At 34.3% G+C, this 26451-nt stretch overlaps 1 protein-coding gene across 8 annotated transcripts in view; it reads left to right on the top strand.

The window, feature by feature from the left end:
* The first annotated feature begins 276 nt into the window (after positions 1-276).
* Positions 277-26451, top strand: part of LOC134537948 (ribosomal protein S6 kinase 2 beta) — a 146767-nt gene continuing 120592 nt past the window's right edge. The window contains exons 1-4 of one of the 8 annotated variants that reach the window (XM_063378947.1): positions 325-496; positions 10348-10391; positions 21602-21643; positions 22879-23025. In XM_063378947.1, the coding sequence (XP_063235017.1) occupies positions 466-496; positions 10348-10391; positions 21602-21643; positions 22879-23025 (264 nt within the window). In that variant the 5' untranslated portion in view covers positions 325-465. Of the gene's footprint in view, positions 497-10347; positions 10396-14527; positions 14865-21601; positions 21644-22878; positions 23026-26451 lie in introns of those variants that run through there. The other 7 variants (XM_063378955.1, XM_063378949.1, XM_063378950.1 and 4 more) reach the window with 7 other exon arrangements.

A 26451-nucleotide genomic window follows, 5' to 3' on the forward strand; every position in this document is an offset into this window, starting at 1 on the left:
ACGCTCGAATTATTTTTGATTTCTGAAAATCCTCTTTTTTATCCCTATGAATTAATAAATACTTATTGTTTTTGTGAGGTTAATATTTAGTATATTTAAAGTACGTTTATTTAAAACAAAATTATTTTCCGGTTAAACAATTTTTTGAATTTTTTTTTTACATATTTAAGTTATTTTTATTCATTTCTGATTTTTTTAAATAAAAAAAGTGTGTCTATTATCTTGGGTTTATGTTTTTAATTAGAGGTTTTTAGTGTAAAACCATCATGGAATCCTACAGTATGTATTTTGTTGGTGTTGGTCATATACATATGGAACTTGACCAAGGTTAGAAATTTGCTCTGTGCGAATACCGCCATGTTGAATGGTTCTTTGAACATGAAAATTAGGAGTCTTGCGTTGGAAACATAATTATTGTGAAAGTGAATGTGAATTAGCTATGCCTTTAGCAATCTTGGCGGACCCATGGCAACGCGTTCCTGTCAAAGAAGAAGAGGTAAGACAATTTTTGGTGTAGTTTTACTAGACTGTTTTAAACGTATGTTTTGACAGTAGGAGGTTAGGCAATTAAATATAAAAGTGTTGCATTTATAGTAAATATTTGCGTAACGATGAGAAAGCGTAATATATTACTATTTAGATAAATTAATTTAGTTGTTTTTGTGTTAATGAGTTTTTTCGTGTATTTGTGTATATTCTTTCACTTAGTGGTTCTGATGAAGATCTGTCTAGTTACTTTTACTTGTTTTGACATTCCCTGATTGTGATAATAAAGTGACCATGTTTTCTCTTGTAATTTGTTTAGTCGCACTTCATTACAAACAATATTTATTCTACTGTGTAGTCCTGTATCATAAATCACCAATTTGGACATGTGGTCAAATGCAAAAATGTTCACACTTTAAAGACACATTCTGCATGGATATGCAATTTAATTTACAATAAGGAAATATTTGTGTAGGTAACATGTTTGATATTAGACACCTAATGATAATGGTCTTGAATGTAGGTTTCTAGCAAATACCTATGCAATTAAAAAAACCTTGTAACATTGTTTGTGGTAAATTGTATGGGTTGGGTCTTTTCTGTCAGCATACTGTTTACCTTGATACTAGCCAGAGATGTGACCGTTGCCATGTTATGGTATATTAGCGTAGCCAAGACTTTTCGATTAGAGATATCCCGGATCTTGTCATTACCCTATTGTTTACTTGATACTAGCTGCAACTTAATTCTTTGGTTCTCCAGAGGTCCTTATGAATACAGCGAACAGTAATGAACTTGTATCGCGTATCCAAGTTTATCACTTCATCCTGATGGCATGATCCTGTATACATTGATCTAGTGGTGCATGTTGCTTGCTGTTTTTATTTAGTAGGTTACGTCAAAACATCCTGGATACATCAAAAACTCAAATATAACAGTATCAACAATTTTTATGGTCTTGGGTAGATTTTTTTGTATAGATTTTACGATCATTATTGTTATATTAAAATTATGGTTATGTTCAGGATATTTTTCCGTACTGAATTAAAGTGGCAAAAATAAAGTACCACAGGATCAGTGTATACAGGATTATGCTTTCAGGATAGAGGGATAATCTTGTATACGTAATACTGAATTTTTACCCTCTCTTCTTAAAGACAGGGATTTTTTATTGTCAGTATGTTGTAGAACTTGGGATATTATTTATTGAAATTGGGTGCCTAATATATATATATATCCAGAAATAAACAATTGATTATGATTCCTCTTATTAATATTGCTTTATCCAAGTTATTACACTCATTTGTTCCTGGCTAATTTGTTTCCGCTTACAAGACATGTAAGTGTCTAAAATATGTAATAAGGAAGTGTAGCGTGAATCATAAACTAAATATTCAATTATGAATTCAATTTGTCAAATGTATATTTTAAAAATAATGCCAAAGGTTAGGAATTTGACGTAACTAGTTATACCTTCCAAAATATTAGTTTTATTATCTTGACTTAAAAGAACAAGCAAACATAAATGACATCTATTTAGGTGATCAAATAGTCTCAATAACATATATACTAGATCAGTGATATTTATCTGTACCTATGTGGAAATATATTCCTAGAAAGCCAAAAATCTAAGTAAAGGTATTTCATACTAGTAATGTCACGATTCACGTAACCTTACGTCTAGTTCAGTTGTTCGGAGACACTTCAAACTCTGCAGCACTGGACATCTGGATTGCGGTAACCAGAGACAAGGACGTTTTTGATCAGCTGAAAACTACAAATACTACTGTTCTAGTTGTAAAATTAGATGACGGCAGTCCAGCATCCTCCTCTGAACCTGAAAAGTCTTTATAATTAATGTGAAACGATCTCACCGACGTAGACCACATGGAACCTTAGATGTATGGTCGTCATGGTTGTGTCGGGAACTCAGGCCTCAGAATTCTTGTGACAGCGACTGACGGCACCGACCATCGTCCTTCAGGGATTGAAAGTACGAAGATTCGAACCCAGGATGGTCAGGAATGTAGATATCGACCGAAGAGTAAGTTCATTCTTGAAGTTCGGAAAATCCATAATTCTGTCAAATTAATGCAGAATTTCATGAACCCAACTTGACGTCTATCAAAATAACGGAACTCCACTGTAATCTCCTCTTGTGAGCTGAACGGAAATGTAAAGAGAAGTACGACCCTCACTCAATACGTATCTTCCTCTCCAGATAATTTTTCTTATTTTATTTGCTTTTAAAAAAGCCATATTCGAAAAACCACTATCGAACGAATACCTGTTTATAGCAACCATAGATGAATTAACCAAAGCTGGAATTGAAAATCTACAGACTTATGCAAGTAGGAATAACGAGAATTTAAACCATGCTAAACTATAGTAATGGTTTTATAAATGCATAGATAAAATAGCTTTGCAATAGCATCATTAATTAGATTTGAGGCTCTCTATTCACATCTTCCTCTTACTTTTTTTTAACATAAAACATTTTAAATAAATTACATCAATTTTAAACTCATAATCTCATAAAAAAAAAGAAAAAAGAAAAACTGTAAACATAGTGACGGTTTACAATGTTAAAGATGGGGTCAAGAACATTTTCCACCTTTATTGTCTTTTCACCGACTGTAACATTCTGACATTAAAAATCCCTGTCTTTTATAAAACAGCCTTGGCTACACAGTATTCCTAAGGATCTCTGGCGAACTGCAGGATCAAATTGCAGCTGGTCTCAACGGCAGGGCGACAACAATCAGGCCAATCTCTCGTTGAAAACAGCCTCAGGTATGCTAATGAAGCTAAAGCTGCGTTGCTGGCAAGGATCCAGTAAACAGCGTGGCAATGACAACAATCAGGACAGTCTCTTGTGGGAAACAGTCTCTGCTATGCTAAGCGCAATGGTGACGGCCGTCACACCGCACAGACTGCCTAGTGTAACCTATACCATTAAAAATTGCGAAACCGTGTTTTCAAGGTAAGTAATAGGATCTTCACTTACATTTTCAAAAACACATTTGGAATTTTGGATTTTTTTTTAACAGAAAAGCCGTAACCATTACAGTTTACCTTGTTTCCATACTTTTTTATATATTATTTCCTTACGTTTCCATTTTATACATTATAAAAGTTCCCGCTTGTATTTGGTATCATTGTCGGTCTTAGTGAAGTTAATTTTATTTAATTGTCCTCAACAGATATGATAAAAGACAACCAAAATACTTATTACCACATATAATTTATAAATTTCAAAACAAATTTAATATGGTTGCATTCAAAGATATCTATCAATATCCTATTTGAATTTGACTAAAATCATGTAAAGATAGGCTGATGTCTCAATACAATATTTTACTGAAGTTAACTAGGTATAATTGTCTTTGTATTTTTACTATACCTAAACTCATTTGTGAAAAGTTATTTATAGTCGACATTAATTATAGTTTCAATTTATTTACGGACCAATTTGAATAATTTGAATTTCTGGTAGGTATTAGTGATAAAAATAATGAATGTCAGTATGATATATAGACTCAAAACATAAAAATTTGATTATGTTCAAACTTGGTAGTTCAGGAAAAACATATTAGAATCACATATAAGTAGTATCTGGAGGTTGCTATACAGGACTTCTGGTTAGCTAATCATATTAATGCCTTAAAATATTCAAAATTAGGAATTGCTGTGGTGAAGTTACTAATATATTTGAAACATCATCTAGTTTAAAAGGTCAATAGAAATGTAGTGACATATCTACAAAATAATAACAAATTACAAACACTACATGCATGTACAGTGGAACTACTACCGTAATTTTGCTGTAGTTGGTGTTTGCATTCGTCTGTCAACAAACACATACGGTTGAAGAATCGGGGCAGAATCTCCGCTGGACATCAGTTCGTAGATGGATTTGGATGCATCATAATATCTTGTCTTTGCGCTTATTGTATTCTAAAATTTCCGGTTAAAAGTTCAAATATAAGTATTTTAATATGGTAGGCTACCTATGACTTGGTACTAAGATGGTTCATAGGGTCTTCAAGATCCATTTATCTTATTTCACACCATGTTTTCTAGTTATTTTGTAATATGAAAGTACATTAATAATCTTTAATTTTAAGTAATTTGTTCAACAGTGATATAATGAACTAGGACTCTGTTTAAAGTTTTTTTTTTAATAAGCTTCAAAAGAATTAACTAATAAACAAAACAATTTACTTTGATGAAATAATAGTGTGGGGTGCTCTCTTCTTTCATTCACATAGTGACTCTGTTTTAAAGAATAGCCATTAGTGGTAGAGAATTTAAAAAACTGATATCAAGCATGGACTATCCTAACAAATTGAAATTAGTGGTAGATAATTTAGGACAACTTATATCAAGATTTGCATGCTTTTTTTTTCCATTGAAATTGGTTTGTTTATTACTTGATTTTTATTTTAAACTATTAAAAACTTATATAATAGTTGATTCTGTTGCTATTGAACAAATTACTTAAAGTTTTTTTTTTTTTTTACTTTTCAGTTTATAAAACAATGAAAGAATGTTCTTTAGTTTTTAAAAATAATATGTTCTATTTTTCAAACTAAAAGTTGTACTTCAATAGATACCTGTATAGTTTTTTGCTAAGTTATAATAGTAGTTGTGGTTTTTACGGCATATATCACCTCTAACTGAAAACCGTGAAAACTTACAAAAAAATTTTTAAAAAAATCATATAAATGAGACTAATCAAACGGAGGGTGAATTTTTTTTTTTGAAATTTGATTTATTAGTACCAAGCATAACTATTAATTAGATTAATCTATTCATACAAACCATAAGAAAATTAATACCAGTATTATACTGTTAAGATTTATATGATGTGGAGAGAACTGGGTTAGTAAGGGATAGCCCAATTAAGTTTAATTATAGTTTTATTGATTACTAATATTTACATTAATAATAAATAATTATTCTTAAAAAAGTCCTAATCGCCAATTACTCACACTTAAAAATGTTTATTTTGAAGTCCCTCAAGGTCTTGTCAAGTTCTGCAGCTCGCACTCCTCGCTGGAGCTAGCCTCAGTGGTTCGGCCCTACCTCGTGCCTGTCCACACTCGGTCCACTCTCGATCCCGTCACTCCGCATCGCGCCGCTCTCGAGGGGGTTTCACACCCTCTTCCGCTCGCTCGCGGAACGCTCTGAGTTCCGGCACTGTCGCCGAACGCGTCGCGGGACTCAACACAGCACTTGCGGCACTCACCGGTCCTCTCCGTCGCGGAGGCCGGCGTGTTCTGTGGCGTCCGTCTAGAACTGACGAGAGCAGCTGCGGGGAGCGTGGGGGAGAGGGGGGTAGCGACGACCCTTGTAACCCGGCCTGGCGCGCGTGGCATGCCTTACGTGGCCGTGCAGGGCCGCCAGCCAGCTCCGAACCTGGCATCGCGGTCGGGTCTCTCGCGTTCGTAACAGTACATTTCAAATTAAGATGTGATTGTTTCAAAAATCTTCAAATAATGTAGGTGTCTATAATGAAGTAAAAAAAGTTTTATTTTAATCATTCTGTGGATATAATCAAATTAAATAGAAATGGAAAAGTTAGAGATGTCAAAATATAAATTAAAGTTAAATACAAATGCATTTTTTTCACAAATTTTAAAATAGGCTGTCTTAGAAAATGAAAACAAAACAAAAAAGTGATGTATGATTTCATCAAGGCAAATCTCCAAACACACTAATCCGAGAGTTATAAAGTCTGTGTACTTAAACAATATTTAAAATTAATATTACTTTTTACGACACTAAGAGGCGCAGTGGTCGAGTTGTTGGAACTTTCAACTTTATTTCCCCCCAACCAAGGCGACCAGGGTTCGATTCCCGGCGGAGTCGAACCTGGATTTTCGCAAGTGGGAAATGTGGCAGACGATGCCATGGCCAGTGGATTTTCTCGCACCAATTCATACCCCATCTCATCTCCCTTCATGCATTCTTGCTAGGATAGATGAGTCTCAGCCCCATTCCATCCATGTAGACCCTTGCCTCAGGCCTCAGGCGGAACACCGTGTGTTGATTATTGAGGTACGTTTCACAATATTACAAGTTTATACCCAATATTCAGTGTGATCTTTTTTTGTTTAAAGTGTTGGGATTATTCACAAAAATGTCTTGACAGTGGTGGAATATCAGCAATATCCTGAAGTTGCCACGAGCGAAGCCACGGGTTATAAGCTAGTGTGTTTGTATATATATGTGTGTGTGTGTGTGTCTTTGATTGTGTTTATAAGATTTATTTTCATCATATGTAAAAATAAGGTTATATGCCTGCTTAAGGAAAAATAACTAAACCAATGGACGGAGTTATGTAGTTAAAGTTATTGCAACAGTTAGTTAATGAATTAAGTAATGATACTGCTGTGACTCATCGGTCGTCATCGTCCCAGGTGGCGGTGGCGAGTGGCTTCCCACGGACTGACCCCTCCCCCCTGACATACCTGTTGGCCTGCTGCGCGTGTTATGCAGTCTTAGCAAACCTTCGTTGGGCAACTGGGGGCCGCCGTGCCACCTCCCCCTCCTCGAATCGCACTTCCACTTCCTTCTGTGCCCGTTGTTCCCTAACACCCAGAGAACTAATCTTTTAATCTACAGGGTTTTTAATCATATTAAGTTATGTATCTGTGATTTCTAGGGCCGTGTCGGTACATCCTCTTGAAGCTTAGAAATAGTTTCCTTTACATATACCATTCAGTAGATTTTGTAACAGCGTGAGACAATTTCTTGTAATGGGGTTAAAATCATGTAATAATGTATATATTTGCAAATGATGGTATTCGGAAAGTCAAACTAAGTGGTGAAAATGCACAGTGCAGGTTGGCGGTTGCCACAGTGGTGGTGCCTGATCACACAGCTTATTGCTGTGCGAAACCATTGTTAACGGGCGTTTGTTTGAATGTCCGACATGAAGATGGATTCTAGCGTTCAGTGGTTGTGCAGCTATAAAATTATTCACAGTGGAGAGAGAAATATAATACTTTTTTTTCCAGTGATGGGAATAAGTGAAACACAAATATGTCTTGTAACATTATTACCAGAGCCCAAGGTAGAGGGGTCATGCCAGATAAGCAATTTGATCATAATATAGTTGTAATTGGAGTACCAAAGAAAAATCAATATTGAATACAATGGTGGTTAATTTTTAATAAACTGCTCTACATATAGAAAAAAAAATACAGATGAGATTTCCTTTGTTTGAAAAAAAAGTCTCTGATACTGTCAGGTTGTACGCGTCAAATGTGAAATGTAACTGTTTAGAAAACATGAGAAACTGTACTGAAATAAAAACCTACAGTAACAATAAGCTCAGAGTAAACAAAAAATGCAGCAGCGCAGTAATGCTAATTGGAGACCACCATCAACTGCCGAAGTCCATCTGAAAAAATTTGAAAGAAATTGGTGTTTGAGTGAAGAATGCTAGTTTAAAGATCTTTCAGTGTACATTGTTCTAGTAATAATGGGTTAAAAAAAATTACTAGAACCGAGTACCTGGTGGATTATTCCTCAAAAAGTAGGTAAATGACTATAAACGTGGTGTTTGATCACTAGAAAAAAGTTTATTTTAACTGACGAAAGGTTGGTTTTTGTATTTGGTCAATCATATGTAGTCCATATTTTTAGTTATATTTTGTTTGTTAAATAAAATTAGTTCTGTTACAGAATTATTTTGTACATAAATGAAACTTTTGCTTCCATAATACAATCTAAAACATTCTGATTGGCAGACCATCATCCAATCATGGCCATCCACTGATACCAATCACACTTGGCTTTGAATGACCCTAATCAGGATGTGTCAATACTGAATGGCCAAACTCTGGGAATCAGTTGTACATTTCAAATGCCTTGTTGGAATTTTTTTTAAAAATATTCTTTGTTTTTCTGACTTTTCACTAAATTGTTGTATGATAACACTAATAATTTCATGAATACTGAGGTCACAGCAAATCCAATCGCACCATTCAAAAGTGTGTCAAATTTCCTGTCAGATAATGTTGTTTTCAATCTTAAGAGTCTCATAAATTTCTAATTGATTTTTAGCAACATTTTAAGTAGCTCTGTACCTAAATGTGAACATGTTCTTTCATTCCCAGATTATGAGCAGGGTTTATTTTTCTTCCAATTGTTAATTATAAATTATCATGTAAAGTTTGAATGGCCTATGCGCCAAGTTATTGTGTGTGAGCATTGTGTATATTTCTGCAAAAAAAAAATGCTTAGTAGTCCAAATACAGACACAAGGCTATACACCAATCCAACACTTAACACGTCTTCAAATTGCGCAAATTCGTTTACAGCGATGTTAATTTTACTTGAATAACAAGTTTGTAAATTTCAGTTAGCATGAAATTGTTACAGGCAAAGAAATTTGGGCATGATGCCACAAATTCTGCTTAAACTCTGTAAACAACAGAGCTACTGTGGCATAGAGTGAGCTATACGAGGGGGGAAGAGATACTCATGCAGGTCTGACTATGCTATCGGTTTTTTGTACAAATATCAGCTATGGCAAGTTCAGTTGTGGCTGTGGAGTGTAAAGGACCAAATGTTTTTACGTCCAAGCGTATGCCGCCGGGCCGTACCGTTGTCGCCTGGCCACAGACTGGGCAGTGATGAACTTCAGTCTAGCAAGTCAACTGTGCGCACAATCGTACAAAATAAGGACTCTATCAACCTTTTATATAAGTCTGATGCTGTGGGTTGGACTAGTGGGAATATATTTGACATTAGATACCAGAACAGAAATGAACAAATGATTCACATGGAAAAGGTTGTTAAATGAATGGTGCAATGGAAAAAAAATATGAGCCAACCAGCCGCTGGCGATAAGTACGTAACCTATCTCCCGTTACACAGTGTCGTATTTGTCAAAGTATTTGATGACAGGCTTATGAAGATAAATGTGACGTATTTATCATTGAGTCTTATTCTACGCATTCATATTACATGAAGAATATTTCCCTACGCATTTTGGAACACTTTGAGTAAATTAGTCTTGCTATTTGTGAAGACTAATGCTTCAGAATATACAATTTCAAATAACATGAACATTTTCAAGAACACATTAGTCTTGCTAAGTGAGGGATTGGTGTACTCAAAACATGTAAACTTAATTTAACATTAATGTATAGCATTGCTATAAAATTATTCCAATTCTTTTTTATTATTTTGGTAAATACAATCACTGAGATTTTTATATTTGAGTGTCTTGGTGTTTCTGTCTTTAAAAGTAACAGATAATAAAATGGCTGTTATTTTATCTGCAAGATGAACTAATGTTGCAAGAAATTTACATATGTTTCCTTTTCAACAGTTTGACTTAACCAGCTAAGTAAAAATCTGAATGGTAGAAATTAAAGTCCCTCTTTATTGATAACATTTTCATAGCAAATGCTAATGTTTATCATCTGTTTTTCCTAGAAGTTAGTGTTATGCTGTGTTATTTTAGTGTTGATATTTATGTTTATATTTAAGTATGGTTGGAGTAGGCCCTATGCCATAATTTTTAGTCTTTTTATTTATTGCACAACTTCAACAGTTAGTGTTGTACATAAGTAGATTTTACATCTAGTTGTTACAGAAAATAGAAATCTGGTATTATTTTAGATTGTGTGCTAGTAGTGGTTGTTTTTGTATTTGTTTTCTTTCCAGGATTACACATTTTTACTGTATTGGAGTGCAAACGGCATAGTATGTCACCATATCACGAGTACACACCAACCATTTGTTCTGAAACACGCTCGCACATTTATTATTTTGCCTGTGCTTGTGACTAGCTCTCTGTTTACGACTCTAAAGTGTTTGTCTGTTCCTTATTTTTTGCAGCAAATGGAGTTTCCAGGTCTATAACTGGATTAAGGATTTGCTCTGTAGGTAAAACATTAAAGACAGAGAAAAATAAATTAAGGGATGAAAATATGCTAGGGTGGCACAATCATCTTGCTTTATTAGGTTTGCATTATTTCTTTGAAAGTGATCATGTTTTGTTAGAGAAATCATTTGTACCTAAGGAATTATTATGTAAATTCACATGTTTGAAAAATGATTTTAGAAATAGCCTTGAAGAGTGTTAGGCAGCAAAAGGAATTTCTCAAGTATGTTCTTCTAATGCACAAGAGAAATGTTTGAACATATTGGAATGGTTGCAAACTCGCATCATTGTCTTCTGAATAGCTTAATTTTATACAATTCCTTATAAATATAAAGTTCATACAATAGTAATTTTCACATTGTATATAATCTTATAGTTTAAAAATTAGCATTTTGCAAATGTCAGTTTTATATGATCAATTAGTACCCACCCTTAATAGTATTATGTTATAACAGTACTTGTGTGCTTTTATAACTGTATTTAGCTTCCATACTTATGGCCACAGTAGAGGTTTGTGCTGCCCTTGCGATTCTCATCCTTACGTGTTGTAGTTACGACTGTTTTGTTGAGTTTGGCTCTGTAGATGTTCCTTGTCTATCTGGGTGTCATCTTCACTACTCTATGTTGTCTCAGGATTGGGCCGAATCTACTTTTTTTTAATACACTTTAAATAATTTCGCTGCCAGTGCAACAAACTAGCTGGTCATAAGGCATTGTTTGCTTGCAACTGGATTTTATTTGTGCAAAATAATAGTTTGAATATATAGAATATTTTTGTAGGGTAACTGATCTTACCTTTGCAGTTATTTTCATTTATTTATGAGTACTATGAATATTTTTTTGTGATTTGTTTCTTTAAATTTGAAGCCAAGTTAAAACAGTTCATTACTTTAGACTATGGCAGTGAGAGCTTGAAATCTATTTTTTTTTTAACATGCCCAACCTTGATTCAAATTCCAGAAAAATCTTTAATACATGATTCCTTGATGTGGAAGACTTCTGAAATATCTATTAATTGTGGGTATTTTTTTGGGAGTGAATTTTGTTTTTTCGAGCACGCTTCTCTTCTTCCGCCCACGCCCCGCTGAGCACCTAACACTCTCTCTAACCCGGCTTGCTGTAGGGGTGATGTACTGTAGTTAGTGTGGCACACCTGGGTCACTCCACTGCGAGAAGAGACCGGAGCTGTCTGAATGTGTACCTGTTTCGTTTGTTGGAAACCAGCGGTGCTGAACTTTGCTGTGGAGGATATGATCTTGAAAAAGGTTTAAAATACGTTGTTTACTACACATTTGCTCTATAAAAAATTAGAGATAAAATTATAATTACTTTCCCATGTGGTGATTTTCAATTTCCCAGATTTTTTCTAAGTTTTTTTCCTTAAATTTTTTTGGCTTGTGGTGTATAACTTAGTCAATCTTGATGTATGATATCCCTACTAATATTATAAAGGTAAATGTAAGTTTGTTTGTTACGTTTTCACGCAAAAACTACTTAACCGATCATCATGAAACTTTGTACACATTTTCTTGGAGGTATTAGAAGTAACATAGGATACTTTTTATTGAAAAAAAAATATTTTTTACGAAAGATAAAAAAATGTTTGTCAAAAAATCTCAAAATCTAGCTACTTTAACGCCATCTAGCATTCCAGTTATGAAGTTCCAACCCTGAGTACTGTAATACCATTGGACTGTATTGACGGTCAAAATTCAAAATTATTTATTTTTGTTACAGAGAAATATATTTTATTGATTCATTTCTATTGTAATGATCTCTGATACTTATTTAATGGCTTCAATGCGAGCGAAGCTGCGGGGAAAAGCTAGTATTAACATAAATCAGAAGGGATAGTTACTGAATGGAATGAGTTAAAGCTTCAGGTTGTCAGTTTGATCAGTTTAAATTTTTGTTATGCTACTGATCATGGGTGTAAATCCCGGTTGGGGGGGGGGGTGGGGGTCAGGGGAGGACTCTCTCCTGGAATTTAAAAACCCCTCACTGTGAGGGTTTGCTTGCTTTTGTAAAATGGTAACTGTTAGACTGGAATGGTAAACGGAATTCTGGGAATCATTCTGAGTTTTGCCCCTGCTACTGATGCTGTTTTGTAGTACAAATTATAAATTTTAAATATCCCGAAATTTAATTTAAAAAATCTCTTTCAACCTGTGAACTACTATCATTTTATGTTGTGCACTCATTTTAGGCAACCTTTTCAAGTAATTAGTAGCATCTTAGGCTTTCGCCTAATTCTATTAAGTTATTGTAATTAATGCTATCAGATAATATGTGGATGCCATTGTAGACAAGAGAGACCGGATTTTGGATTGTACCGTAGTTTTCAGTCTGAAGTTGTGTCCTGCATACTCGGTTCTTTTAGTGATTTAGACTATCAACAAATTCATTATTAAGCCACAGAGACTGTGTGTATAAAAGATTTGTAACAATTGTGTGGACTTTAAGATTGGGTACTACAGATGTATTACTTTATTAGGACCAGTTGTGGAGCCGAGTTCAGTGAACTATACAGCCTTAGTACATTGTTTTGTTTTTGTTTCTTCCATAGTTACTCCCTTGCTTGGTCTTGTATCGTGGAGCGTAAAAGAACTGTAGAGTATGGTCAAGCAAATCAATAGTGTGTGTAATTTATTTGTAGGAATTAAATATTTTGGCTAATCATGTCTAAAAAAATTGTAAAAATATTTTTTTTCTTTCTTTTGATTTTAATCTACTACGTAATCAGTGGAATGTATATAAAATTCAAAGATATTTTAATATTTATAATGTTAAATGGCTTGTACATTTTTTCTTGATGAGTTGTGTAAATAATCTTGTTCTGCAAACTATTCCATAATCTGAAACAGGTGCATGTTTTCTGTTTGAGAGCTTTGTTGTTTGTAATAATTTCTAATGGAACCATTTTGAGAATTTATTATTTTCAGAAACTCAAGACAGTTGCTCGCATTATGCATGCAGAGGTTATTGAAGCACTAACATTTTGTTGCACGTCTCACTTGGTGGTGTACTATTAGTCTTTACTCAAGTGCATTTACATTTGCTGCTTTGTTTTTGATAGTAGAGAACCATTTTCATAAATAATTATGTTAAATAAAAGTCGTCTTATTTAGCCATTAACATAGAAATATGTACAATTATTTTTGATTATCCATGTAATATGTTCATGTAATTATTTTAATAACTACTGTAATTCTTACCTCTAAGTGTTTTCTACCTGGTTTAAGTGTTTTTAGTATTAAAACTCACCTAAGATGGCACAAAGTTAATAAGTGTGGAAGATAATCCAGCAAGGTTGTGCTTGTTACCTTACACAAGAATGGTTGGTCCTTATCAGTATTAAGTTATAAATAGTACCTATCATAATATTTAGGCAGGGAATTAAATATATTTGATGTTTATTACTGTAACTATTAGTAATGATTGAGGAAAAATTCATTTAAATTATATGCAGCACACCAATATTTTTTTTTTATTTAGCATGTTCAGAATATTCAAACTCATTGGGTTCATATTCTATGGCCTTAAAGATAACAGAGTATTTAAGGTAAAGTTCTATAAATATGGTGTTGCACCTTGGAGTGATAAGTCAGTAGATTGTGTATTTTTGTGTTGATAAAATGCTGCTCCTGAAATTTATTGATTGTTGTGTAAAATGGATTCATCTGTATGCTTTCAGATTCAGAATTTTTCCTCGTAGATGCATTAGGCTGGTGAAACATAACTAAGGAAATTAAAATACATTGATGACTACTATCATTATAAATTTTAAATAAAAATGTATTTCATAATTTATAAATTTTTTGGTATTGTTTTAAGGCTTTGTTTTCACGCCATGTAGATTATTTAATTTTGTGGTCAATTAAGAGCTATTCCTGTAAATTTATCACTCTGTATTTAATGCCTTGCCTAAAAATTTCTTAAGAGATATTTACTAAATATTATTAAATAGCAGTAAAAAGTCATGTAAATAAATGTTCATAATTATTATCATTTGCATGACCTTTATACCTTGAAGATAACATTTAGCAAATATCTGGTATGTGCCAAAAACATTTTTAGGTACATATTATTCTGAGGTTTAAAAAAATTTCTGGGTAAATAGTTACAGTTCACAACATGTTTTAAGGCTATCACACTGTTAAGAAGGTTACTGTTCCATCTTAATAGTGCTGTAACCTTATTTAAGTTGAGTCATTTGGATGACAACTTGACGTGTTGGTTTAAATTACGCAACCTTCCGCTACGTGCTGTGTGGAAGGATGCGGTTGTGGAGTGGGGACTTCCTTGACATTTGTAATTTTTTTTCCGTCGCAGTCTTTCGCTCCGCAGTCATTATTGCCTCGACATTGTTCCCTAGAGTACCGTTGCTCCTGATAAACAGGATTCTGATATGTTCTTGTGCCGTTCTGGGTGTCGATGGCAGCTAGCTCTTCAGGATTATAGCCAAGTTAACGTGAGTGGGAATTAACTATGGCACCTCTATTTGCTTTGGTGAAGCAGATAAGCGTTATCTTCACTAGAGTTCCTGCCGCAGGGGCCCGCATGTTTCCTGCAACGTGCGACATTTCCTGCCAAATACAAAGCAATCTTATCCCTCCAATGCCCTCTGCTTCTGTGGTGTGCTGCTGAATTCAATTTGACTAAGAGATTCACGTCCCCTTAACCCTCATCACGAAAGACCTAGTTTCTTAGTGGAATAATTTTGTGTACTGTAGTTTCTTGTCTATACTGATATGAAATGTGAATGGCCAGATTTTTTAATTTTTTTATGTTAGTTCCAGCTTAATGCCAAAATGGCTGAACTAATTGTAATTAGATAAAACCTAGTACTTGAGTAACGAAGAATGTAATTTTATCCTCCAAACTAAAATATTTGTTGAAAATCAGCTAAAACATGTTAGTACCAAGATAGCTTTTGTTTGTAAAAAATTTATTAACAAATGGTGCATAGGATTTATTAAGGCGCTTGGATTTTTTTTGCTTCATTGTCTTAAAAATTTGAGGTTTTAAAATTGATACCTACAACTAAATTATTTTACTACGTTTAACAGGAATTTATAAGACATTGCTGTATAGAAATACTAGCTGCCTGACCCGGCTTCGAACGGCTATACTAATGGAAAAAAATTAAGCCACATCTCCCATTTACAGTAATAGTAAATAAAAAAAATTCAGTGAAAATGTATTACAATGCTGTATAATGTACCGGAGAGAAAATGAATAGCACCGATGGTTTCCCGACTCGTGCACGCAACGTACAACTGATGTACCCGTACTTCGCTATGGCAGTCTACAGGCAGATCACTCTTGCGCCGCTCATTATACATGCCCCTCCTTGTGGGTACGCCACTGCCGCGCGATGCCCGTTGCCATGGAGACGGAGAAGGCATGAACAATGCAAAATCCTGTTCTCATGCAGACAAAGTACCCACTGTTGCCTGGTTTTAACCACTCATGGGATCTAATTTTCGGAAAATGTCATGCTGTGTAACATAAAGAACACTACTGTGAAGTTTCAAGTCTGTAAAATATATATACTTGAAAAAAGGGCAATAAAAAACAAATTAAATACAGAGAGAGGAAAAAAAAACAATAGTTTAGGTTTGCGATTTAAAGTGATAAAAAGTATTTAAATACTAATTGAACTCTTATGAGGGTACTTATTGCTTCGTTGTTAATATCACACGGGTGTTTTTTACTTGTATGGGAAAATTAAGAATGAATACTGATAGATAAGGCATCTAGTGCGTGGCAACAATGTTAATAGGCAATAGGAAATAAACTTCTAGCGCCTGCGGCATTTTCAACACACACTTCGTACGTGTACTGCATGTTGTATCTAACCCCCTCCAACGCATTTGATTCTAAATTGGACTTTTAGTAAGGATCCCTAATGTTATTGATAATATAATATAGCCTATAGCCTTCCTCGATAAATGTACTATCCAACACTGAAAGAATTTTTGAAATCAGACCAGTGGTTCCTGAGATTAGCGCATTCAAACAAACAAACAAACTCTTCAGCTTTATAATATTAGTATAGATATATAAATATATATATAAATGTGTATATTAATTAATAAAACAGTTTATTACTTAGATGTTATTTCCGATTCAGTAACTGTTTAGTGTTTAATGAGGGGAAAAAAGAATAGTATATGAAAGGATTAATTTAAAAAAAATGTCTTTCCTGGTGTTTCTTAGTTTTGATTGTCTATTCTACTTCCAGAATTTCCGAAATTCCTCGGACATGGCAGCCACATAGAGAATTCTGCATCAGAACTTGTAGGAGTGGCCCTTTAAATTCTCTTCTTACTGTCCTCGGTCGCATTATCGACTTACCAGTTAATATTCTGTTCCTAGCGGTTTTCAGGAACAATGCGCCTGTCAAACAGTGCAGATATCCTGCAGCAGAGCTGTGAAAGCACAACCGACTGTTTTGACTTGGTGAGTTTCCATTGGACGTCGCAGGACTTGGTCTTCCTCTTCGTGCTGGGATTGGTTATTCACAACTCTTTTTTCCCCATTCAACATGTTTCATTTCTGTTCAATCTTTAACCCCTTTAATTTATAAGTGTTCTTCTGCTTGTTAATTCCAAAAGTTTTCTTGCCCTGATGTCAGCATTTCAACATTTACAATTGCACTGTAGAATTTGGTCATGTCCTGAGACACATTTTCTTAGCCTTAGTCTTTTATCCGTGGTTTGTGTCCTTAACTTTATGCCACTGGCACTTTTTACTATTAATTATTTTTTTCTATTTGTTTTTGATATAGTTTGACAGGTTTTCCTTTTGGAATGTTCTTATTGGTTGTGCTATTTTACTTAAAATTTATCTTGTAGTTCATTATATACCTTGTTAAGTATATGTTAATAACCTATATAAACTTGTTTTTTATATATTTGTACTACCTCCCACTTTACTAAATTTGTATACTTGTAACAGCTTATTATTGTAAAAACTTTCTTCATTTAATTATTTTATTAACAACTGCAGTCTTATTTTACTTTAAAACCTTTATATGTTCCCTTCTCACTCATTAAAACTCAATTATACACATAACTTATTACACTTTGATTTAAAATAATTATCTAGTAGTCTTTAAAGACTCTCTTACAAATAATTAATAAACCAGTGAAATAAAAAGATTACATCAAGATTTATTGAATATGTCTCAACCTGCCCAAAAATGTTACAAAACAAATGAAAGCTATTGATTTTACTAAATTTTACCATGTTGAAATCAATTAAAAATAACATAAACAACATTTATTTGAAAAATATTCAGCATTTAATTTGGTAAGAAAAAAGTAGTTTGATAATTATCTAACTTACAGTGAGAAAAAAATTCTGCTTGGTGTGTGAGACCCAAGTTTAGTAAAGAGAGTTTGCCTCGATCCCATAAGGACAATGTACAGCGGGCACTCCGCTGTGACGTCATCTGCAGCCCGGTTGCTACGCAACACCCGCTTGCTGATGGCTTTTCCTTATCAGCTCGGCTCGTTTTACGTTTATAAATACCTGCATGTCTGATAAAGAAAACGTATATAATTTTAAATGCTTTGCAGACTAAGATATACAATTAATTAAATTGTACATTACTTTTTTGTCGTAAAACAACCTCTTTACTAAACACTACTTGCACTAAGGTGCAGTCCAGGTATTCCAGTGTGACATATACACATTACTGAAGCATGTTTTAATGGAATTGTTTTTGACAGCAACTAACTAAAATATGAAAATTAACTTTTAAAAGTGCCTGCATCATACTTATAACAATCATAATGCCATGTCCTTAGAGCTTAAGAGCTACTTATGTATAAATTAATAAATACATTTTGCCTATCACTAAATAATTTTAACTTTTTTTTTCATAATGTTTTTCAGGAACCACTCCATCACATGTATGATGTATATGTTCATTATAATTGCTTTCATATGCTTTTAAAATGACAAGACTGTGACTGGAAGCAGATATCTTAATATTTGAATAAACAGTTTTTCAGTTATTGAATAGGCCCAGCATTTTCTAAAGTTAATTATGTTAAACACAACTATGAAATTAGTCATTGGTCCAATTTACCCTCCTTTTCAAAGCAAGTAATATTTCAAACTACATAATTATTTTTTAAAACTGCCGAGCTACAGACATCTACTACGGCACTATGCCTACGCGAGGTTGCGTGCAAACTCAGTTAATATTAAATGGGATAATACCGTACTTAAAACGCAATGAGAAGAAAATTGTTATTCTATTCTAGCTACGCAGAAAATACAGTTTGTCCTATGTGTAATTGTAGGGGTTTTCAAAACCATGTCACGGGCCGGATTGACTGCCCGAAGGGCCGTACTTTGCCAATGAATGGTTTAAGTTCTGATTAGATTTGAAAATAAGAAAATTATTTGTAGTTGTTGCTTCCTTTTCACCTGTGGTCTCATTTAATTTAGTGCCAATTTTTTCCATGGGTGCTTAAAATCTACTTATTTCCATGTGTGTTTGGCAGCAGAGTTCTATGCTTAGCCTCTCGAAGCTGTTAATTCACTATTTTTGTTGAACTTTTACTACTTTTAAAAAGAAAAGAGTTATCACTAGTAAAATTTAAATCTGTTTTTTCAAACTTAGTTTTATTTTAACAAATTTTAATTTTGGGTAATTTTTGGTACATTGTGGAAACTTATGATATTTCTCCGCACAGCACCATAAAGAAATATTACCTTTTGCTGCGAACTTCTATGGTGAAGTTGGTTAAAATGTCTGCTACAATTGATGCTACTGAGTTCAGAGTGTGATAGCCTTGTATGACATCCAAATGTGTGATTTTTTTTTTTTACATTTTTAGTGTAGTTGAAAATAAAATGGATTGAGCTTAAGGTCTCGTTGAAATAGAGGTTATTAGAATCTACAGGACTGCAGTTTGAATACTGGGAAAATGATTTTTTTTTTTGCATTATTTGTTTCCATCATAATAGCATTGCTCATTACTGATTACAACCTCTTTTTCAAATTTTTATGGTTGCATATAAATATTTTTCACAGAAATAAAACTGATTTGAAATTCTTGCTGTTATGCCTCACTTCCACCTGGCGCTGTGACATGTCACCCGGTGAGTGATGCAGTCTCATTAGGTAACCACGTAAACACAGACACTGTACCAAAACTGAACCCTTAGTATCACCTATGTGTAGCGTATTTACATAAATTTGGCTTTACATCAGTGCTGGAAAATTTATGAATCAGTGCGTGTAAACAAATTGAGTAGTGATTTTTTGCTATGATCAGGAAGTTATTGCTGTAAAACCACAGTTTTGATATCACTCTTTACAAAATTAGGGTATTATTTACAAAAAATGAACTTCAAAAATTTTAAACTAACAAAATATTTAAAGTAGTCAGAAGTGGCCTAGGATTAAAATGCCAGACAAACTTTACTAGTTTAATAAAAAAATATATCAATATTTTGGGTTGTACATTTGAATTAAATAATGTAGATTATAAATAGTGACAGCCCCTATAATGTTTAATTTATTTTTCTATGATAGCTAGTTGATTGGAGTGTAATCATACGCAGTGTACCCACCAGCGAGACCTAGCGGTGACGCCGGACGGTCCAGGCTGTTTCTGGTTTCTTGCGGCCACATCCCAAGACAACTGGCAGGTGTGACGTTCTGTGCAACGGCAGTACGTCCGGGCGTGCACTATCGTGAAGTTATCAGTCTGGTTGACTGGTCGCCAGTAACACAACAGCAGCCTCCCACGTTCCTCCTCGGTGAGGAGCAAGTGGAGTACAAGGATGTAGATCTCGGGAGATCCTGTCTGGACACCCCCACAAAGTTAGTGCTGCAATCTGGAATAAAGAGCAGCACACAATCCTCTCATTGAGAGAGAGAGAGTTGCAGTGAAACCATCAGCAGTCAAGTCGGTCACAATTTCAATGTGGACAGCTTTTGTTACAAAATAAATAAATTGGAGACACATGCCTTTTGAATCGGACAACGACACAATTGTTTCAACCAAATTGAAATGGGCTCTACATAGTCCACACCTGTTTGCTCAAGTGGGTGAGTACGGGTAACCCTGGTTGATGGCAAATCACCCACTACTGGTAATTTTTTAACAGGCTTGCAGCAAAAACATCTAATTCGCCTGAAGACTGGAGCTAATCAAACACATTGCGAACAAAATCCAAAAGTGTTGAGAGACTGAGAGAGTGAGATTGAAGGAGTTGGGTTGCAGCATGAGGATATTTTAGATGTAGTGATCTACAAGAGTGGCAATCGCAGGGTGGTCTTTAGGTAACAGTTTGGTGGAATATTTTGGAGTTGAATTCTTCAATCGTCCGCCGACCTTGAGCAGACCATCATCACCCAAGAACGGAGACAGCCACTGTAGCCTTGTCGAACACAACTCTTTCTGTTTTGTAGAATGCAAATCAGACTGAAAGTGTGTGTGCTGGAGTTCATGGGAAGACAGAGATGCAAGAGAACGCACTTGGTAAAACATGTTACATGAGCTGTTATCCTTGCAAGTTGGGGCCATGCAGGAGGTTGTTGCAGTATTTCCCTTCTTTGCATGTGATTTGCGCTGCTAGCAATGTGACAGTAGAAGACTTCAAAGGCTGATTATTCTTGCACTTGACATGTCTCCATTGTTTGGGAGGTACCCATTCCTGACTTCCAGCCACACAATTTGCAATTATGGTTTTCAACAAGTAGTGTGGAGTCCGTCCAATCGGACCAGACTGACTGATAGTATGTTTACTCACGGGGAAGGGAATATTTCAGGCAATAGTTCAGCGGCTTTGCCACTCTGGGTTCGGGTGTTGTCTTTTCTTATTTTGTGTCATATATTTTTCATGACAGCGATTAAAAACCAGATATTAGTGTAGGCTTTATAAAAGTATTTATTTTGTGATTTTATGAAAATAATAATAATTACTGGTCTAACCGTATAGAAAATAAAATACAAATTTATGCTTTTAATGTGGTAAAAAAACAAGTATTTGTTACCTACTATAAAAAGCTGCAGTATTGTTTGATGGATGCAGTGCTAAATACTTTAGAGAAATTGTACAGTTAGAGAAAACAAAAAGGGAGAAAAAGTGTCATTCCAGTATCGAAACACATTAATAGTTTGGCTGGGCCGTAAGATTTTTTTGTAATATGTTGTAATTGTTTTCTATTCTTTCCAGGCTGCCAGTTCAGAAGAAATGGTCATTGATGACTTAAATGATGTAAGTTTGCGAGTGCAGTCAATCGTTCATGTAAATGCATGTAGTTTTTGTGTGGAATAAATTTAAACTGTATTGTACTGCCATCACTGAACAAAAGTGTGAAATGTTGCTCGTAATTTTGCATGTTTTGTAGTTTGTGCGTTGTCTAGTTCATGAATGGCTTGGAAAATACACTATATGTTAAATTTTGTTGCATGATATTTTGCAAAATCCAATAATTTTACAAGTAATTAAATATTTTGCTAAATTGTATGGTTATTAAAAATTTGTGTGGACTGAAACAAATTAATTTACCCATACTTTTGTTTTCTCATTAATGTTTATAATGTGTGTGCAAGAATTATGGTATTTACTTGCATATAAAAACCTATCAATTCTAAAAAGTTTCTCTGAAAGAAAATATTAACCTACTAATAAGAGATGCACTTCAATTTAAGTAACATGTTTACATATTTCTAAAAGATGAATGGTAATACTGGTACATTGATTCTTCTAAGTAGTTCACTAAACTCTATAGCACTGCATTGTACACAGGTTGTGCTTGTTGACCTTGCATTTGTTTAGTTGGGAGAAGTTGTTCTTTGACATGTAAAGTGCTCTGTGACTTTCGTCACTAGACACCCCTGTTTCTTGTGAAATAACTTGCTGTGGTTATACATATTGCAGATGCAGTACACAATTTTGCTAATGTGAGAATAACACAAGAAAATGAAAGGGAAAAATAATAGATATAGCATGTGAGATCCCACCTCAATAGAAAATTAAGGCCTTCACTCTTCTGTACCCATAATGCTTGCACCTTGGTAGGATCGAACCTGAGGTTTTTGCATGCGAAAAACGTGACAGCTGTTGCCATAAGCCAGCGTGTTTTCTCTGAATATCCAACTGTCTTTAGTGATCTTGATGTCGACAAGGTGTTAAACCCTATTTCACATTAAAAAATTACGTAATTGTAGAGTTCAATATATATATATATATATATATATATATATATATATATATATATATATATATATTTAAATATAACTAATGTACAAGTGTTAATCTTTAAGTGTATGTAAGTTATTGTAATTTTCATTTTGCAACCAAATGTTTGTGGAAAGACTGACTTGCAAAAAGCAAATGTCATGCATGTAGAGTGTGTGTGATGAAATGCACTGTTGCTCGGCACGTGACGGCTGCACGGGCTCTGGGCTCGCACGGCTGCACGGCGGTGGTGACGGGCGTTGTTGCAGAACCACCAGTACGGGGACAACAAGGACAGCGACGGCTGCCACACGCACGAGATAGAGCTGCAGGAGGTGGTGAAGGAGGGCCATGACCGCGCCGACCCCAGTCAGTTCGAGCTGCTCAAGGTGCTGGGCCAGGGATCCTTCGGCAAGGTGGGCACTGCATGGACAGTCACGGGGACTGTCGACACAAATCAAGACTTAACATTTTTTAAATGTAATATGAAATCATTTCTACGTCAAATGTACGCAAGAAAATGATTCTGGTATCATATCACTAGCATGTCGGTGACGCGAACCCGTAAGTTTTGCCCCTACCGATAATAACTTTAAAACTAGAAGAAATGAAGTTTTTTTCATTGAAAGAATAAAAAAATTATTAACTTAAATCTACAGATAATCAATATTATCTCTAATAAGTCAATAACCTGACATTTGAAGAAATTCACATAGTAAATAAATAAACAAAAGAAAAAACATAACCTCAACAATATGTACCACACAATAACGTTAAAATTCCATTGGAAAATAAAGATAAAATTAAAAACTTGTATCTTTAAAAATAGAATAAATTAAGTTTTATCCTTGAAATATAAAAAAATCAGCTGATGTCAAAGGTTGAAGGCATAGAACTACAGAGGATTCCGTGAAACTGACTGGTCAAAAAACTATTGCAGCACGGATGAACACAATGGGCTAACAACAATGAGACAGTTGTGACAAAAACAGTTAGTAAAGATGGAAAATACCTCGGACAACAGAGAGACGAACAGACGAACCCAGCGATGAAACTAGACATATATTTTCGACAACACAACGATGACTGTCAGACAAACACAGTGAGCTTTCTGACACAAAACAGTGAAGATGTTTTAGGAACTGACAGACTGCTATGATAGTTTTCAGACTAGTTCCTTCCACATAATCCTCTGTGCTGTTTATGCATTGAACTTTTGACATGTGTAGTTTTTGGCTTGTTTACTGCGTGTTTGCATTTTCATCTCTTTTGTCAGTTATCGAGTTTTATTATGACATAGAGTGCAAACTAGCAATGGCATATGTAAAAAAAAATTAATGAATGGAAACATGGATGGAATTAATGGAGCAGAAAACAGTACAGTTGTTTAAAATGCCAGTCATGTCACCACTTGCTAAAAGAGTTGCACCTCGCTGGGAATTAAACTCTAATCTCAGTTAGATGCAAGTGGCCATTGGGGCCTGCTTAGCATTGTAACTCTTTGTCACAATGACTGTTAACGACACAGCTGCAGCCTTCCCGACTTGTTGAACAGTTTTATTAACAATTTATTATGTTGTCGGATCATATACAGTACTTGGTGTGGTGTGTTTGGTTGTGTTTTTTGTTTTTGTGTTTATGTTTATTTGTTTTTGTTTGTGTGTGTTTGTTTGTTTGTTTGTTTGTCTAAATTCACAATGTTATCAGATTATAAATCTCTTTAATTATGTTTTTTGTGTATTTGTTTGTGTGTGTGTTTCATTTTTGTTTGTGTGTGTTTGTTTGTTTGTCTAAATTCACAATGTTATCAGATTATAAATCTCTTTAATTATATTTATTGGAGATGGTCATTTGGTTGGTTACAGTTTGTTTACTTTTCATATTCATTGTATACTTCATTTAGCAGTTTTCCTATATTGTGCTGAGTAAAGGTTCTTACTACATGTTATGTAGACACTGTGAATGTGATATTTTTTCAGTGTTTGCATTGAAATGCTTTACTTTTAATTTGAAGAAAGTAAATCAGTTAAAAAGTTTATTGCCGATAGTTAGGCGGACTTGCTTCATCGTATAAGAAAAAATTTGGCTAAAACTTTGGAGCTTAATCAAATGGAGTACCTAATACAGTAGAATCTCGTTATAGCGAGCACGGTAATAACGAGAACACGGCTATAACGAGGTATTTTTGAGGAATTTACGCCGTGATCGCTTGTAGCGCGCTTTTGTTATTTGTCTGCTTTATCTCCACCCCTCTCGCTCGCCACTAGACATCTTGCCGTTGACGCGTCACATTCTTCAGCCGTGCAGTCGCCACCTAAGTGCGTGGCTTAAAAATAGAATCCCGTCCTTTCTTTCTTTTATCAAACTTCCGTTAGTTATCTGTGCCGTGTGTAGACAAAGTTTGAGATTGGAACAGAAACAACGTAAGCGTAAGAAAGTATTTTTTACAAATTATAAATATGTATGTTTTTGTTTTTATAATCGCGTATTTTCACGTTTTTTTTTGGTTATCTTAAAAGAGATAATATTAAAAAGCCGCTCTAATGAGATTTGTTTCTTGGTTAACAAAAACTATTAATTATCAATTGTTTATATTCTATTTATTATTATTTACGCGACGTCATACTGTACGCGTACGCAATACGACTGGATTCGTTGCTGCAACTTGCAACATAACATAGCATGTTATGCGGTATTAGAAGTAACGTAACGATAGTAACGAGTACTAATTGTTATAGTAACGAATACATACGGTTACGCATTTTTTTCGTTACTTTTACACCTCTAGTCGGCACTACCGTATTAATTTCCGAATCGCTAGGGCAGTTTTCTTGTAACTTTTGTTTCGGTCAGTTGTTGGGGTATCTGTCCGAGAAAGGGTGGTGATGGTTTGAGTTTAATCCCAAATTTATTTTCTAAAAAAGTTGACAGGTTTCTTTAAATGAAAAGTATAGTTTTCCAGCGACTATTACGTTTGAGGCGTACGTGCGTTGCCGCAGCAGCACTCCTGCTTTTTTTACATGCTTTATATTAGCTTCACCTGTATGTTTGTCTGTCCGTCTGTAACTCTGTCTGTCCGTCTGTAACTCTTTCGACTAAGAGTGAGTGCCTCATCACTGTAAAATGTCCCACCCATTTCATTACGTTCGTTAGCCGAGCTGTCTAAGGCGCGCGACTTCTGTGACGTCAGCTTTCGGATTCAGCGATCGTGGGTTCTACTCCCGGCCACGCCGAAAAAAAAAAATGTTTTTTTTTTCTCCTGTAAATTCTAATATTATATCCATACATCTAACTGCAAATGATTCGTAGAGACTTTACCATTTCTTTGTGACGTTGCAACTCCAAATAGTTATCTCAGATGGTAATAGGTAGTGTCGGTAACTCATTTCCCTATGATAATTATACATAAATATAGTTTAAAAAACTAAAAAAACATGCTTTTAAAGAATATCAAACTAAAAAGTTAAAAATAAATATAGTTTAAAAAACAAAAAAACATGCTTTTAAAGAATATCAAACTAAAAAGTTAAAAATAAATATAGTTTAAAAAACTAAAGAAACATGCTTTTAAAGATTATCAAACTAAAAAGTAAAAAATAATTTTAAAATTAAATTTATGACAATAGTATATAAGCAATACTAGTATAAATGAGAAAAAAGCATGGGGCGCTTAATATTCAAAAAATATGGCACAAAGCGCCTCAAGCTTTTTTCTCATTTATACTAGTATTGCTTATATACTATTGTCATAAATTAAATTTTAAAATTATTTTTTACTTTTTAGTTTGATAATCTTTAAAAGCATGTTTCTTTAGTTTTTTAAACTATATTTTTGTAAGGAA

The sequence above is a fragment of the Bacillus rossius genome, chromosome 12, assembly GCF_032445375.1.
Source record: "Bacillus rossius redtenbacheri isolate Brsri chromosome 12, Brsri_v3, whole genome shotgun sequence".
In the NCBI taxonomy this organism is placed as follows: Eukaryota; Metazoa; Arthropoda; class Insecta; order Phasmatodea; family Bacillidae; genus Bacillus; species Bacillus rossius.